This window comes from Prionailurus viverrinus, chromosome A3, assembly GCF_022837055.1.
Source record: "Prionailurus viverrinus isolate Anna chromosome A3, UM_Priviv_1.0, whole genome shotgun sequence".
NCBI lineage: Eukaryota > Metazoa > Chordata > Mammalia > Carnivora > Felidae > Prionailurus > Prionailurus viverrinus.
This window is the reverse complement of record NC_062563.1, coordinates 835,107-850,657: the sequence shown is the minus strand read 5'-3', so window position 1 is coordinate 850,657 and position 15,551 is coordinate 835,107. Positions and strand designations below refer to the sequence as shown.

The 15,551-nt window shown below is 61.9% G+C and overlaps 1 protein-coding gene across 4 annotated transcripts in view; it reads right to left on the bottom strand.

Annotated features, from left to right (window-relative positions):
- KCNQ2 (potassium voltage-gated channel subfamily Q member 2) overlaps window positions 1-6,520 on the bottom strand; it is a 51,394-nt gene extending 44,874 nt beyond the window's left edge. For all 4 annotated transcript variants that reach the window (XM_047854501.1, XM_047854500.1, XM_047854502.1 and 1 more), the window contains exon 1: window positions 6,204-6,520. In XM_047854501.1, the coding sequence (XP_047710457.1) occupies window positions 6,204-6,499 (296 nt within the window). In that variant the 5' untranslated portion in view covers window positions 6,500-6,520. The remainder of the gene's footprint in view (window positions 1-6,203) is intronic.
- Window positions 6,521-15,551: the final 9,031 nt, after the last annotated feature.

Here is a 15,551-nt window from a genome sequence, read left to right as displayed (position 1 = left end):
GCTTCGTGAGCGCCACACACATCAAACACCACGCCGAATGATTTGCCGGAGATGAACACGGAGCTCTTAGGCCCCGTTACAGACAAGAAGACTCGGTCCCGGGACGTCAGTGGAGGCAGGACCCCAGTCAGGTGAGCCTAGAGCTAGGGGTCCCCACCGCTCGCCGTTTTTCACAGGAACGTGCCCTCTGGACCATCTCCACTGGCTACAACGTCACGCCATGAATAGTGAGCGGTTAAGTGACACACCCAATAGGAGGAATTGAGACAGCATGACCTCAGCGAGGGCGAACGTGGTGACATCCGCTACCAACGCGCCCCCTGCAACGTCCATCCAGGAAGACCCAACATTTGTACTTGAGAATACTTAAAAAGAGCCACCTGAGAGGTATCCCAGCACCATCACGGTAACAAGACATTGGGCACACACCAGTCACCGATGTCCCTTATAAGCTCTGCCCCCGAAGGGGAACAGCCTGCAGCCCAGGGCCCATCCGCCATCATGAGCCTTCTAACAAGACGGGTCCTGACGCCCAGACCTGCCTCTGGCCCCACCCGCCCTGTCCAGCCTCGGGCAGACGCTCAGGGGGCACAGAACACGCACTCCATGGGCTTCCCTGTCCCGCACAAAGGTTCAAGCCTCTGAGGGGTCTCCCCTCCCCTCAGCCAAGACCCCGTTGTCAGTGCCTCCCGTGAAATGTCCCAAGAGCTCAGTCCTCTGGACCTTATACCTTCTACGGGACGGGTAGAAAGCCAGCTCCCAAAGGTAGCCCTGTGGCTCCACTAACAAGGACCCAGAACGTCTGCCGAGTAACGCTCATGCAGAGACCCACAGGGCCTGCCTCGGTCAGGCAGGAGTGCACGTATTAACAAAGATCTGCGGATTAACGTGTTAACTAAAATAAACTGGTAAAACCCAACCTGGAAGCACTCCATCCAGGGGCGCCTGGGGGACTCAGTCAGTTAAGCATCTGACTCTTGATTTCAGCTCAGGTCATGATCTCGAAATTCATGGGTTCAAGCCCCATGTCAAGCTCTGTGCTGTCAGCACAGAGCCTGCTTGGGATTCTCTCTCTCCCTGTCTCTCTGCCCCTCCCCGACTTGTTCCTCCCCCTCTCTCCCTCTCTCCCTCTCCCTCTCTCTCTCTCTCTCTCTCTCTCTCAAAATAAATAAAAATAAATTTTAAAAAAAGAAAAAAAAAGGAACTCCATCCGGACTCAGCCTGTGCCTCCTGGAAGTAATCTGGCTCAGTAACCTGACCTTCTGGGGTTTAAGCTTTGTTAGAAGCAGGGTGGCCCTCCCACCACATGGTGAGCATCTGGGGTCTCAGCGTCCCCAACGCACAGTGGTGCCCACATCACTAGCCAAGCCGAGCCTCCCTCCTTCTGGAATATTTGACTTGTACGGATTTCTAATAAAACCGAGATTTTTTTTCTGCTTGAATCTGTGAAGCTGTCCAGCACTGAGCCTCCCACCTACCCTATCGCCTTGCAGACCCAAGAATGTGTGTGGACACTGACCCCGTGTGACAGTGGACAGTGATCAAAAAATGTTACACTGGTACAGAGTGATCTCACTTTCAACGGAGGGTGGGAAGTTCTGCGAAGACGCCCGAGGTCTCCAGGCCAGCGAGGATGGTCTGCTGAGCCCTGGTTTCCCTGGACACCACAACTCTCCTGGCATTCCCACCTTTGTGGAAATTTCCATAAGATTCTCCAAGTCCCAGTGGACACTTTCTCCCCAGGCCTATAGAGAGGTCTGCGACTGGAAAGCAGTTGAGAATACAGCCTTCTTCTGGAAACACAGAATGCTCCGTCAGCAGAGGAGGGACCCTGCCACCGCCCCGGGGCCACACTCAACCCCCAAATGCAGTCAGACCAAGGAACAGAGTGGCCAACACTCAGGGTCAAGGCTGAGGGCCAAGGCTCCACCTCCCACCCAGGTGGCCCACCGGTGGCAGATGAGCGGGAGGGGACAGCAGGCGGCCTGTGCGGGCCAACAGTGTGACCCCACTTGGGTTAGCCAAGGCCACGCAGGGGACTGGAGCAAGGCCATGAAGCCCCGGACCCCAGCCTGCTGCTGGGGGTGGGGGCAAGAGGTCACACGGGGCCCCACAGCCCCCAGCACCGGCCCCGCAGCAGATGCCATCTGAGGACACAGAGGGCTTGGCAGTCGAGCCCAAGAGAAAACAGCTCACAAAAAGTGAGCCAGTCAAGTGAGCCCAGACTTCACGGGCTCAGCCCCGTGGCCGTCACCGGCATTTTCCACCCGGCCTATTTTAAATGCAATTTCATCCTGGCAACTTAAAGTGGCTTTCAGATGTTGGAAAGGTTAAGCAATCTGTACCCCCAAACTCTCATCTCCAAGGCAGAGACCCCTTTCGGCCTGAGTGGGGCAGCTCCGGAACCCTCTCAACCTGGCCTGGCCTCAGTCTCCCCACCAGTGAGAATGGGCACCTCCCAGGCTCCCAGGGACACATCCGAGACCCACACACTGTAGACACAAAATAAACCCCACCCCCAGCTGCAGCCAGAGAGACCACCCTAAGGAGATGCCCCTGAAGGACTCCCATTGAGCGCGGGGGACACACCCCTGAAAGGTGGCCTAAGCCTTTTCTGTGGCTCACATCCGCTTTGAGAAAGTCATGGAAACTCCAGACCTTCTATCTCGAAAACCCTCTCACACAAAAACGCCCCCACTGTCAGGGTGCACAGAACGTCCGAACCCTGAGGCTCCAGCCTGAGGAGTGAGGAGGGGCAGGCAGTGGGGAGGAGAGGAGGGGGGTGAGGAAAATCTGTGGGCCTCCTGCAGCTGAGTCTGACCCCTTTCCCACCCCACACGCCCAGGTCCTCAACACAGGGCCCCACCCAGTGCTGACAACACGGTCAGGTCCCCGGCAACCTCACCCTGGACCCACGTGCAGCCTGGGCTGCTCACCCGAATCTGGGTGGGCTGTCACATGGGGCAGGTCAGCCGGGGCTGGCTGTCTATCTCGCTACGAGCAGAGGAAGGGACCCTCCAGGGGCGTCAGGGCAGGGGGGGGCGGTGCAAGCTGTTTCTGCCCAGGAGGGCCCACACCTCAGCCGGTGTCGGATCCCCCCTGACGCAGGGAAGGCTCCTGTCTCCAGAAGCAGGTCTCAAAAAGCTCACACCAGGAAGGAGTGATGGCCATAGCTCTGGTCCCAGAGGCGTGTCTTCGGAGAAAGCCCCTTCCACAGACGGAAGAGGGGGAACCTGCCTGAGGCCCACCAAGCCGGGAGGCCACAGGGCGGCCACCCTCCCTCCCCACCTCTGAGAACCACTGCCCCCAGGATCCCCTGGGACACCCAGAGGGGCTGGCACACCTCCATCTTCCAGAAGCCAGGCTGTGGTGGCAAAAGGAGAAGAAATGTGGTCCCAGGGGGCTCAGGGCTGCCCCAGGCCCGAGGACTCCTTTCTGGCCGGGACAGACTGTATAGGCCTTGTGCCTGCCCTCCACTGGCTTCCCCAGGCCCACTCAGTGCCAGGCAGGGAAGAGGGGCTTGGACTTCATTTAATTAATGAATCAACAAACCAAATGACACTCAGATACGGGCCAGTCCTTGTGCCGGGCAAGGGGATGTGAGGGTTGCCGCACCATCGAGTAACTTGGGCCTCGAGCAGGAGACCAGCACCAGGGTGGGGCTGGGCCCCAAGCACGGGCACAGGGACGGGGGAGAACTCCACACCTGGGGGCCTGGGGGCTGAGTAGGAGCTACAAAAGCAGGCAGAAGACACGTCACCATCCGGGGAGAGCCACTGGGCCACCCTGAGAGAGCAGCTCAGGTCTCCAGGGCCCTGGGAACAGGGAGTATGATGCCCATTTCACTGTGGGAAGACTGAGGCCTGCACATTCTGTGACTGCACTCAAGTGTCGAACCCAGCAGCTGCCGAGACCTCTGCTCCCCTCCTGCCAGTGAGCGAGGCTGGGGGGGGGGGGGTTGGGGGGGTTGGGGGGGAGGGGTGCGGAGAGAGCTCTGTGCCCTCGGTAGAGAAGCAGGAAGGGGCTGAGCAGGCCGCCTGGGCAGCGAGGACCATTGTCCCCCATGCCCCCACACGCCGCAGGTCTGGACATCCAGGCTCACAGACACCTGAGGTGGACCCCAGCACAGACCCCACAGACACAAGAGCCGCAACCAGACTCAGGCTTCCCTCACGCTCTGCTTTGCTCTGCTCCCCGTTCTGGATGCTGCAGCTTTTAGGGGGCAGGAGGGGCTGGCTGCTTCAGGCCCCGGCAGGGAGGAGCCACTCAGGGCTGGAGAGGGGGCCACACAGACGGGGCCACACAGACGGGACCCCCAGGAGGTCCTGCCAGCCAGGGACGTGCAGGGCCAAAGCACAGCACTCGCTCCGGCAGCCGCACCACGGGTCTGGCAGAGGCACCCAGGGGCTGGGGGCGGGCTCTGTCCACATACTGGAGGCCACCTTGGGCTGCGACCCGGATGACCAGAGCTGGTCCCACCAGACGGGGAGGGAGGTGGTGATAGGAGGGCCACTGGTGAGGAGACACAGGGCTCTTCCCAGGATGGACAGCATACCTGAGTACGCCTACATGGGAAGAGCCAGTCCCCTCACTGGGGCCGGTGGGGGGGGGGGGGGGGGACACTCATGTTGCCAGAACAGCCCCGCCCGTCTGGACTCCCAGGTGGTTCAGCGCTGGGCCTGGAGACGTGCCCGAGGCACCTGCCAGGGCCGTGGTCCCTCCCCAAGACACCCTCCCCTCCAGCATTTCCCTCCCGGGGTGTTCTCCCCCATCCCACGGAGGATCTGTCCAGGGCACACACTCACAGGCACATGGGCACATTCATGGGGCACACACGCCTCCCGTCCCGAGGGGGCACATGGAGGTGCTTTCCCAGAATCTGTCCCTCAATCCCATCCCAAAATGCCTCTTTCATACAAAATGGCCGAGTCCCGGTCCCAGTCTAACTGGGATGGCAGAGAGCGCCTGCCTGCTCAGAGACTGTGCACGCCAACGGCCCAGTCCACACACAGCAGCTCCCGCAACACCACACACGTGAACACTCATGTGCACACAAGGCCGGTCCGAGACCACCGGACCTGCCCCAGGAGCCGGGAGTTCCCTGAACAGGGCCTGGGAAACCAAGAGCCCGTTCCTGGGCCAGCAGCACCGCTCCTCCTGGGTGACCACTCTACCAAGGAGGGGCTCCAGAGCCCAGAATGTGCACTGCGTTAGACACATACCTGCCCCTCCAGCTGACAGGGGTCAGGGCTGCTGTGTGCGGGGGGTGGGGGGTCCAGGCCGGGCCAAGGAGAAGGGCAGGAACCACGGGGCAAGACAGACCACAACCCTCAGCCTAGAGCTGGGAGAGGGAGGTAATATTTGGACACCCCTCCTCCCCATTTCAGCAGCCCCGAGGCTCACCCTAGCTGGAGAGTGAGCCGCTTGGGGGTTGAGGAACAGCGGGCCAGCCCCTTCCCCCAGCCCCCTGCCCCCTTCCTTGGGGGAGTCTAGGCCAGAGGGGGCCTCCAGGAGTCCAGATCCAGCGGCAGGACCCGCAGCGCCACCCTCCCTCCCGGCTGGCCCTTTGTTCAGCGCAGCGGCCGTGGGGAGGGGCCTCGGGCCGAGGAAGGGAGGCTGGGGCGCCGCACATCTCCCCATCCTGCGGGGGAGGGGCTGATGAAACCCAACCAGGCCGCTGGCGGTAGGGGGATGGCTCCCCCACACCCGCCTGAACGCCCGGGCCCCAGAACTCCTTCCAAATCGCACTACCGTCTCCGCCCTTCGCTTTAGCCAGGGAACGCGGGCCCCCGGCTCAGAGCACGGCACCGGCGTGACCGACACGGGCGCTCGGACACACAGAGGCCCCCCCACCGCCCCGCGCCCCCCCGCCGGCGTGCACTCATAGAGCCCCCCCCCCACCGCCGTGCGCCCCGCGACCCCGCCGGCGCTCACTCACACATAGGCCCCCCACGCTGCCCAGCGACCCCGCGTCCGCGTCCCCCGCGTCCCCCGAGACCCCCGCCGGCGCGCACTCACCCGTAGGCCCCCCCACCGCCCGAGCCCCCCGCTGGCGCGCGCTCACCTGCAGACCCCCCACCGCCCCCCGCCGGCGCGCACTCACCCGTAGGCCCCCCACCGCCCCTCTCGGCCCCCGTCGGCGCACACTCACCCGTAGACCCCCCCCCCACCGCCCCTCGCGCCCCCCGCCGGCGCGCACTCACACGTAGGCGTGGTAGACGAACGCCCAGCCGCGCGGCCGCTCCAGCACGTTGTAGAGGAAATTCTGCAGCTTGCGGTAGAAGGCGTTGCGCTTGGGGGGCTTCCCGGCGCCCGCGCCTCCCGCGCGCGGCTTGCTCAGGATGCTGCCGCGCTTGGGGGCCTCGGAGCCGGCGATGAGCAGCGCGCCGTCCCGGGTGGAGTCGGGCGCGCCGGGGTCCAACCCCACGAAGCCCACCTTGAGCTTCTTCTCCCCGCTCGGGCCGGGGTACACGCCGCCGTTGCGCGACTTCTGCACCATGGTGCCGGGCGGCGCCCCGGCGGGCGCGGGCTCAGCGGGCGAGGCGCTCGGGGGGCGGCGCGGGCCCGAGCCCAGGCCCCCGGCCCGGGAGCCGCATGGCCGAGGCGGCGGCGGCGGCGGCTCCGCGCTCCTGCCGGCCCGGGCCGCGCGCCGGGGACGCTGCGGCCGCCTGGCTCCGCCCGCCGCCTCGCCCCGCCCCCGTTAACCCCCGCGACGCCGCGCCGGCCGCGGGAGGGGAGGGGGGAGGGGACCCGGCTGCTCCAGGCGTCTGGCCGCCCCGGGCCGCCTGGCCCCGCTCCCGCGGCCCGGTGTGCCCTGACGAGGGAATCGGGCCCCCTGGTCGTTCCCTGGCCAGACAAGCGCGCCGCCTGAGCGGCCCCCAGCTCTCCGTGGATGGGAGCGCCTGGCCCCAGTCGGATTCTTACCAGCTGGGCCCCCGGACTGGACGCCTGGGAGCAGGACGGAGGGACGCCCAGGACGGAGAGACAGGCACCGGCTCTTGCCGGACCCTCCGTGAAGGCCCAGCCCACTAGGCACTTATGCTCTTGGCCTCTAGGTGGGCCAGGCATGAAGACCCCTTAGATGCAGGTCCCCCCTGAGTGTACAGGGAGGCATCTGGAGACACTTCCCAAGAGGTTACCTGAACTGGGCTTTGGAGAAGGAGTCCTGAAGGGAGGCAGCAGGGGAAAGGCGAGGAGGGTTTGCAGAGGCCCCTGCAGCAGGAAGAGGGGCGAAGGTGGTCAGAGAGGTGAGACCTGAGACACTTGCCCCTGGGGGGCCTGGGCTTTCTAAGGCAGACCCCAGAAAGGGCCCGCGGCAGGGGGGTGGCCGGTGGGCCCCAGGGCAAGACACAGGCCGGAGGCCAATGGGGAAACCGATGCCACAGTCCAGGAGGGAAGGTTCTGGACACAGATGGCACGGAGTCCTCCTGAGGGCAGTTGGCAGAGGTTGCCAGGGAGCCAGGGAGCCAGGGTGTCCTGGGGGGGAGGGGTCTTTCTAGAACCTGCTTCTGGGAAGCCAAAGGACCCATGCCTCAGCCACTTAGAGGCCCCGGTGCACTCCATGCTGACAGTCCCCACCGTTTCCCCCCCGGAGCCTCCCTCTGTCCCCCGTGGATGGTGTTGGCCGCAGGTGCCTCTCCCGACTGCAACCAGCCTCTCCCCACATTTGCCCGGCACCGAGGGGTCCACTGAGAGAGGCCCTGTGCTGAACCGTCCTCTCCAGTTACTAGGCTCACAAGCCAGCACGCTCTACCGCACTGGGTCCGCTGTGTCGTTTGCCCCTTTCTTTCTATAGCTTTCTATATTCAGCGGAAAACAGAATGGTCAATGCAGGCACAGTGCTCATTTGTAAGTCATCTAGAATGTTGGGGACGGAGTGCCACTTAGGCCCCACATACACCTGTGCACACAGGTGTGTCCCAGGGACCACACTCTTGACCCCTACCTCCCTGCCCCTCGGTCATTAGCTGCGATCAGCCAGCATGTCCCCAAATGGCTGCAGTTTTCTTGAGTATGTGTACCATCGCTGAGGTCAAGCGCAGGAAGGGGGACCCACCTGGTCACTTCAAGGGGAAGACAATGGCCTAGATCGCAAAAGGAGAGAAGCTGCCGAGACCGGCCCTGCTGCTCGGACTCTGAGCAGCCCTCGTTCCCCCTCATCCTGTTAAGAGGAAGCCCTGGCTTGTGGGGTGCCACGTATGCTGGGCATGGCCTTTCCTCGGGGACCCCCTTGTCAGGGTTCAATGTGAGAGTGAAGTGGATCCGTGGTTAGGGTCGTTTCGCAGAGGATGAAGGAGTGACTCCCAGGTATCGTTTTTGCAGACGCGTGAGCATTGAGTGGGAGCAAAGTCTGTGCCGTCTGGCGTCCAGGACAAGACGTGGGTCTAAGCGTCTACTTTAGAAAGGTGTTTGGTGCTGTTACGCCCTGGACACAGGCGAACCACATTTTTAAATGCTATTTCTACTGTTGGGTGACATCGTTTGATAGCGGTGAGACCCCAGACCCCTCCTTGGACGCTAGGTGTCTGCTTTACTCATCACCTGCAAGCATTTTTTTTAAAAAGGTGTTCCTAGTATTTCTGTTTGTCCAAGTTGTTCACCCATACCCCACCGCGTGCGCACAAACTTCTCTCCTCTGTGACGGTTCGCACCAGGTGACCCGACGTTGTTCCCTGTTGTAGGTGGACTTGGTGAAGCTGACCTGGAGACATCGGTTCCCAGCCTACATCACCAACTTGGTCTCCATTGTCTTCGTGGTAAGTTCCAGAAGGCTAAGGCGGGAGAGATCAGGGAGGCCCACAGGGAGAGTTGTGTGCTCGCCGAGACCAGAGTCAGGCATCAACGTGACATTTGTTCTCATCCCAGAGTGTAGGGTGCCCCGAAGGTGGGAGGGGACCAGGATTCCGCAGGGACCCCAAGGGGACCCACATGCCCCAGGTTGCCTTCACGGTCCCCTGGGGGAGGCCCCTCCAGCAGGAGCACCGACAGCCAGGCTGGAGGGGAGGCTGCTGGGGACGCACAAGCCCGCTGTTCTCTTGCACACTCAGCTTTGCCTCGACCCTCAGGGGCTGTGGCGCGTGAAGCCCACCTCAAGGCGTGAAGATCTTTGCTTCCTCTGTCTAGGATGTCCTTTCAGTGAGCTGGCTCATTGAACGTGTATGCTTTCAGTGTTGTGCCACGTACAAGGATTGCATTGTCGCAACCTGGTCAACAGTGCCCTCCACCCCTGCAGCCCAGGGAAGCAGTTCGTTGAAAATGCTCAGTTGGGGTGAATTCCATACAAGAGACAGGAATTTCATTTATTTAAAAATAGATGGGAAAGACTTTCAGGCTCAAGCCATCTTTGCCAAAACTGCACTGTGGGATCCAGGAAAGAGAAGTGGAAAAATCCAGATGCACACAGCACCCAGCTCGGTCCGGAGGGACCTTTCACCGGGACGCGGGCAGGCAGGCTGGGCTGTGCGCTGTCTTTTCAGCACCTCCAGCTCCGGTCACTCCCCCCAGAACCTAGGGCCTAGCACCCTGCTCCTGGCTCTCCTCTCGGTTCCTCCTCCTGTCCCCACATCGCTGGCTACACCAAGCAGCCGAGATCGGACTCCTGAGCTGAGAAACGAACGTTGGCCACCGTTGCTGTCTTACGGAAGGACAGCTCCGAGTTCTCACAAGTCCCCACCTGCCCCCAAAGCGCTCCTGCATGTTCCCTTCCCATCAGGGACTCACCACACGGGGCTGTGACCCCGCTTCCCAGCCTGGCACCCCTGCCTTTGTGTGTGTCCTTCCGTGTCCCCCAGAGCCTGGCACAGGGTCCACAATGTGTGGACGGTAGATATCACAGCTGCCGCTGGTGCAGGCCAAATCAAAGCACATTTGGATGATACCCTCCGTGGAGAAGCTACATGGTGACTCTCCCCACAGTGGTCAGGACAGGGAGTGGGCTTGGCATTTCCTGGAATGCAGTCCTGGGAAGTCACGACCCTAGTCTCAAAGACAACACGTGACAGCGGGTCCAGAAGACATCAGAGTGCAGGGGAAGTGAGTCTAGAAGGAACAGGCTTCCACTGGCTGCTTGTCCTGGCCGAGGGAGGTCAGCGGTGAGGCTGCACTGGCCCTTCCGTGGTAGAGTAGGGGCTGCTCTGTCACCCTGCCTGTGGGGGCCCTTCTAGCACAGCCCCAGCCTGATGCTCTGTTGACAGAGAGGATACTTATGCCCAGGTGTCTGGAGACACTTGAGTTCCGTGGGCCAGTGACCATGGGGACACTGGGGACAGACATTGAAAATCAGACTTCCCTGTACCCACCCGCCTCCTCCCAGTAGAGGAGGACCAAGCTCCTTCCCCAATCGCGGTGCCTTCAGGAAAACAGATGATCCTGGCAGAGGCCCAGAGAGGACACTCCACCAGGCCAAGAAACAAGACTTAATTTGGGGAAATGAGAAGAGACAGGCTCTCAATCTCCTAACCTGGGTCGGAGCTGTTGTCTTAATTCTGTAATTTGGACAACAGGAAGTGCCTACCCGACAGAAAGTCCCAGCCCTCCCCTCCGGGGAATTTTCCATCATTAGGAGGAGGAAGGGCTGAATTTATCCAGTTCATGGGGGAGCAGGACAATAAGGAAAAGATTCAATACGAAAGCTTTGATTTTTTTGAAACATCTCACACTAAAGTCAATGAAAATTTAACGTATAGGTTTTTTTTCAAGGAACAGAGCCCCCAACAAGCTTCCCCAGCCCCCAGCAGAACAGCTAATCATATGAGGGCTGATTTGTATTTATCAGCCACAGGCCCTTCCTTGCACCAGGAGCCTGTGGTCGCCTGTGACAGTGGAAACGGGCTGGGGAGTAGAGGTGGATCTGGACAAGGTTTTGGGCCTTCAAGGGAACCCCCTGCTCGCGGCCCCACGCCCTCCCACCCCCTTGCCCCCCTCTCCAGGAGGGAACACGGAACACACAGGGTGGCGGTTGGGAGGGGTAACCCCTGGCCTGACCTCTGCCACAGCCGCCGGCACAGGGAGGTCTCTGGGCATCTTCTCTGGGAGGCCCTGCTTACGGGTCTTCCCTGAAGTGGACCCCCGCCCTCCTTCTCAGTTCTGGTTCCCCAGCGTGGTAGGAAGCCGTGTCACGTGTTTGCTGCCTCCTGTTCATCTCCCCACTGGACAGGCAGTACACATACTCACAGCCCCCTGCACACACCCACAGCCCAGGGGATACACTCACAGCCCCCTGCACACACTCACAGCCCCCTGCACACACTCACAGCCCACAGAAGCTGTTCATCAACATTCTGTGAATAACAGTCACTTTGTTCTAGGGCTGGACATCGCTTGGAGCCTCGAGCCAGGATGTGCCCTTGATGACTGCAGCCTGGGGCTTGCGTGGCTCAGGGGCTGCTGGGGTAGACCATGGAGGACATGGGCAACTGGAGCTCAATGCCATGGAGACTGGCTCCCTGCCAGCAGAGTGGTCAGCTCCCCCACACACAGGCTGTCAGCATCTGGGCCCTGGCTGCCCGCCCACTGCTGGCCTGGGCTCGTTTGAGCGCCCTGCCTGCTTGGCCAGATGTCCAGTAGGCTTTGGACAGAGCCATCTAACCTGGGGCAGAACCCATGGGCTGTCAGAGGCCTTCACCCACCCCTTCACCCAGCACAAGGTCACCACCGAGCCAAGCTAGGAGGAAGGGACAGAAAGGCTGGACTCTCCAGCCAGCAGACCGGCGACACGTCGGCCCAGACAGAGCTGGAGTCCTTGGCCAGCACCAAGGGCTCTGCTGGGGTGGCCCCTGATGACCCACCCTGCCAGCAGCACCAGGCTGCGCCCCGACACCAGGCTGCGCCCTGTAGCATCACCGGAGGCAGGGTGTTGTTGCTGCAGAGTACAGCACAGAGATGGCCCGGTGAGCTCATCTGAGCTCTGAGACCTTGGGCAGACCAGGTAAGCGAGCTGGCAGGGCCCTGGCTCCCTCACTGGTCAGGCGGAGAGAAATGGCTCCCACCTGGTGGGGCTGCGGGGGCGCTGAATGGAGCAGAGCAGCACAGTGCCCTGAGCAGCGTCGGCTGAGTGGTGTCCGGGGTCTGGGGGGGGGGGGGGGGGCAGGAGGTGCCCCAGCAGCCCCGGTTCCCCACTTGGAGGCTCCCTCTCTCCTCATTTCTTACAGACCTCCACACAGAGGCTGCAGTTGAAGAAAGTGCCCCATCCTTCCTCCCAGCTCAGATGTGCTGACCCCATCCCTTCCTGACGTCCTACCCACAGAGATGAGATCCATCAGGCCAGCCGCTCTCCCCTAGGGGTGGTCTCGTTCCGGAGACATCTTTGTCTAACATGCCTGGGGCAGGTGTTACTGGCCCCTCCTACAAGGCACAGAAAAGCCCTCCCACCGCCACAACAGAGAATTATCTATCCCCGGATGTCAATAGGGCAGAGGTTAAGACACCATGATTTAGGTTAACAAGGTCTTCTCTTAAAATGCAAGTATTTCTGGTAAGTTAACCATCCACACCTTAGCATAAAATAGTGCAAATACGTGGATTTTTCTCCCTAAGGCTCCTAACAATACCCAAGCCAAGCGATGAGCATTTTCATGGGAAAGGAGGCAGGAATCTGGGAGGGGTTGGAAAGGAGGGCGCCCCGCCAAGGGCTTTGGGCAGGCGAGCATCTGTGTGAGGGTCCACACAGGTCGGGCTCATCATCAGCTCGTGGTCAGAGCGTGACACAGTAGCCCCGCACCTTCCACGATGCTCTTTTCTAAAAATTTTTTTTTTAACGTTTATTTATTTTTGAGACAGAGAGAGACAGAGCATGAACGGGGGAGGGTCAGAGAGAGGGAGACACAGAATCCGAAGCAGGCTCCAGGCTCCAAGCTGTCAGCACAGAGCCCGACGCGGGGCTCGAACTCACGGACCGCGAGATCGTGACCCGAGCCGAAGTCGGCCGCCCAACCGACTGAGCCACCCAGGCGCCCCTCACGATGCTCTTTTCTAGCCTGATGACAAAACACTACTCTCACCCCATCACAGAGCAATGGAGTCTTTGCGGTTTCACAGTTGGGAGGCTTAATTTACATGTGTGACTTGGGGCAAGTTGCTGAACCTCTCTGTACCACGGTTCCTCAGCCTGTAAACGGGGCCTGATAACAGTACACACATCACAGGGCTGTTACGACAGTGAGATGAGTTAAGGTTTGTAAAGCATTTAGACCGTGCCTGGCACGAGGGAGACTTCTACCAGCATCAAAGGAAACACAAATGAATCCGTCCCAGGGCGGGCCCTGAGTGCATTGAATCTACAGTGTGTACTGCCTTCCTCCACCAAGACGAAGACCGTGGGTGTCGGGAGACACACAGCGTGAAGACAGGGAGGAGAGACGGCACCCAAGGCACCCAACGTCCCGGGAGCACCCCCACCCCAGCAGAGACGGCCGCAGCCTTCCGGGAAAGCTGGGGGACACGGGAGAGCCGTTTTACCCAGACGGCAGCCCTAAGGGTGCAGACAGCTGCCGTGCGGGCCCCACCCGCTCTGGGGAGCAAGAGGTGTGCTCAAAGGCCAGGAGGTGAACGGAGACATTTTACAACCCCCCACCACGGGACCCCTCTGCGCCACCTCCCCTCCCTCCGCGTGCCCCCGGCTCCCCGTTTGGTTCAGCGCTGCCCTACACCGTGCGGGCAGCTGAGCCCTGGAACCCAGGGGCCCTGGCCCGCCTGACAGGCGCAGTTTTGAGTGGCGGCTGGCTGTCGCCAGATCCCAGGGTGGGCTCTCGGGGCCAGGCACCCCACCAGGGCCATCGGGCACTGTGTGCCAGCCCACAGCCCCCAAGCCCCCTCCTGGGAGCCTGGGGGAACAAAGCTCCCCTTCCAACCAGAGCTGCCAGCATCGACCCCTCCGAGTATCTTCAGGGCCACAGCCCAGAGACTGACTGGCACTCGCCCTCACTGACCCCTCCGGGCCCACCCACTCTGCCCAAGGCGGACACAGGATAAGGAGAACACAGATGCCGTCACCTCCCCCAACCCTTGCTTTGGCCCCCACTCAGACCCAGTCCGGGCCCAGACCCTGCTGTGATGAGGCTGATTGGGCCTCCTTGCTGGCCGCCACCACGGCCCGACTCCCGGCCCACGAGCCCGTGTCTGGGCTGGTCTTGACTCGAGGCCCCCTCCCCCCTCTTTCACCTCCTCCCCCGCTGACCCCCACGGTGAGACACCAGGAGCAGCAAGTGAGGCCAGGAAAGGAGCCGGCACCCTGAATCTCCTACTGACACCGTGCTCCGCTCCCACGGACTCACCCCAGCGGCGTTGGGAGCAGCCGAGACACCGTACCCCTGACGGTGCGCCCGCCCCCGCTAGCTTCTCCCCGCAGGGCTATGGGACAGAGAGGACTGCCAGCAAGGCCTGGGCCCGGCCTCCCACAGATGCCTCCCAGGAGCTCAGCTCTGACTCTGCAGCCTGCCAGCGGCACAGGAAGGGCCGGGACACGTGCTCGGGTGTGCACGCACATCACCTACACCCTCAGGCACTTGCACACACACGTGCACACGCACACCGCACCAGCTCCCGAGGGCTCCGCGACGCCCACCGAGTTCTCCCCACACCCCACGGAGCCACACACGGATGCGCAGAGTTCCACATCCGGGTCACGCACAGGAACACAGAGCCCACACTGGGAACGCACCAGGGGCACTCCCGTGGTCCCACTCTGAGCCACACTAGGGCACCCAGGAGGGGACTCACCCACGGCCACCCACAAGACGGTGGATCTCTTGTGAGAAACCCCAAAATCCCATCGTTGGGGTCTGAAACTGCTGCTCAGACCCAAAACTGTCACTGCCAGGGCTACCCTGGACCCTGGGGGACGGTGAGAAAACGCTTTCTGCTTTGAGGGGAGGGCGCCAGGAGCCCCGGGCAGACAAGGGCAGGAGACAGATCAGATCTGGCCAGCTCAGCAGGACCCCACAGACTCATGAATTTTTCAGAGGCACCCAAAGTGAAGAGCGAAGCTGCCAATGGGGTCCCGGGGGTCCTGCTTTAAATTATTCACAGCCGAGCAAGGGTGGTAGCATCTGGCCCCAAGGCCCCGACTTCAGGTGTAGCCTCCCTGAGCCCCGGCCGGAGCCAGCCCTGTGGCTGGCAGGCAGGGCACCTCCCTGGGCCTCCACATCTTCCTCGGCAGCCCAGGCACACGAGCCCTTTGTGAGTGCCACTCCGTGTCCCCGGCTTGGTCCCCCAGGCCTCAGGTTGTGGCCCCCCCACCCCGAGCGGCACCATAGGGCTGTGGTGTCCAGCTGCCCCCGGGGCTCCTCAAGCTGACACCCTACCCCCCAAACCTGGTGGACCCTGCCCCTTACCCTGCTCGGCAGCCCGTGCTTGCAGTAGGAAAGGGCCCCCCCGCCACTGGGGCAAAGGAGGGCCCCCCAGCTCCCTCCACACCCCAAGCCTGCACCCCCACCTGACTCCTGCAGGCCACTGCCACGGCTCCAGCGGCCACTCCGGAGCTGGACAGCGACAGAGACAGGAGGGGAGCCCACCAGCCGCACCTGTGAGCACGCACTTAGTGCCGCTCATTCAGA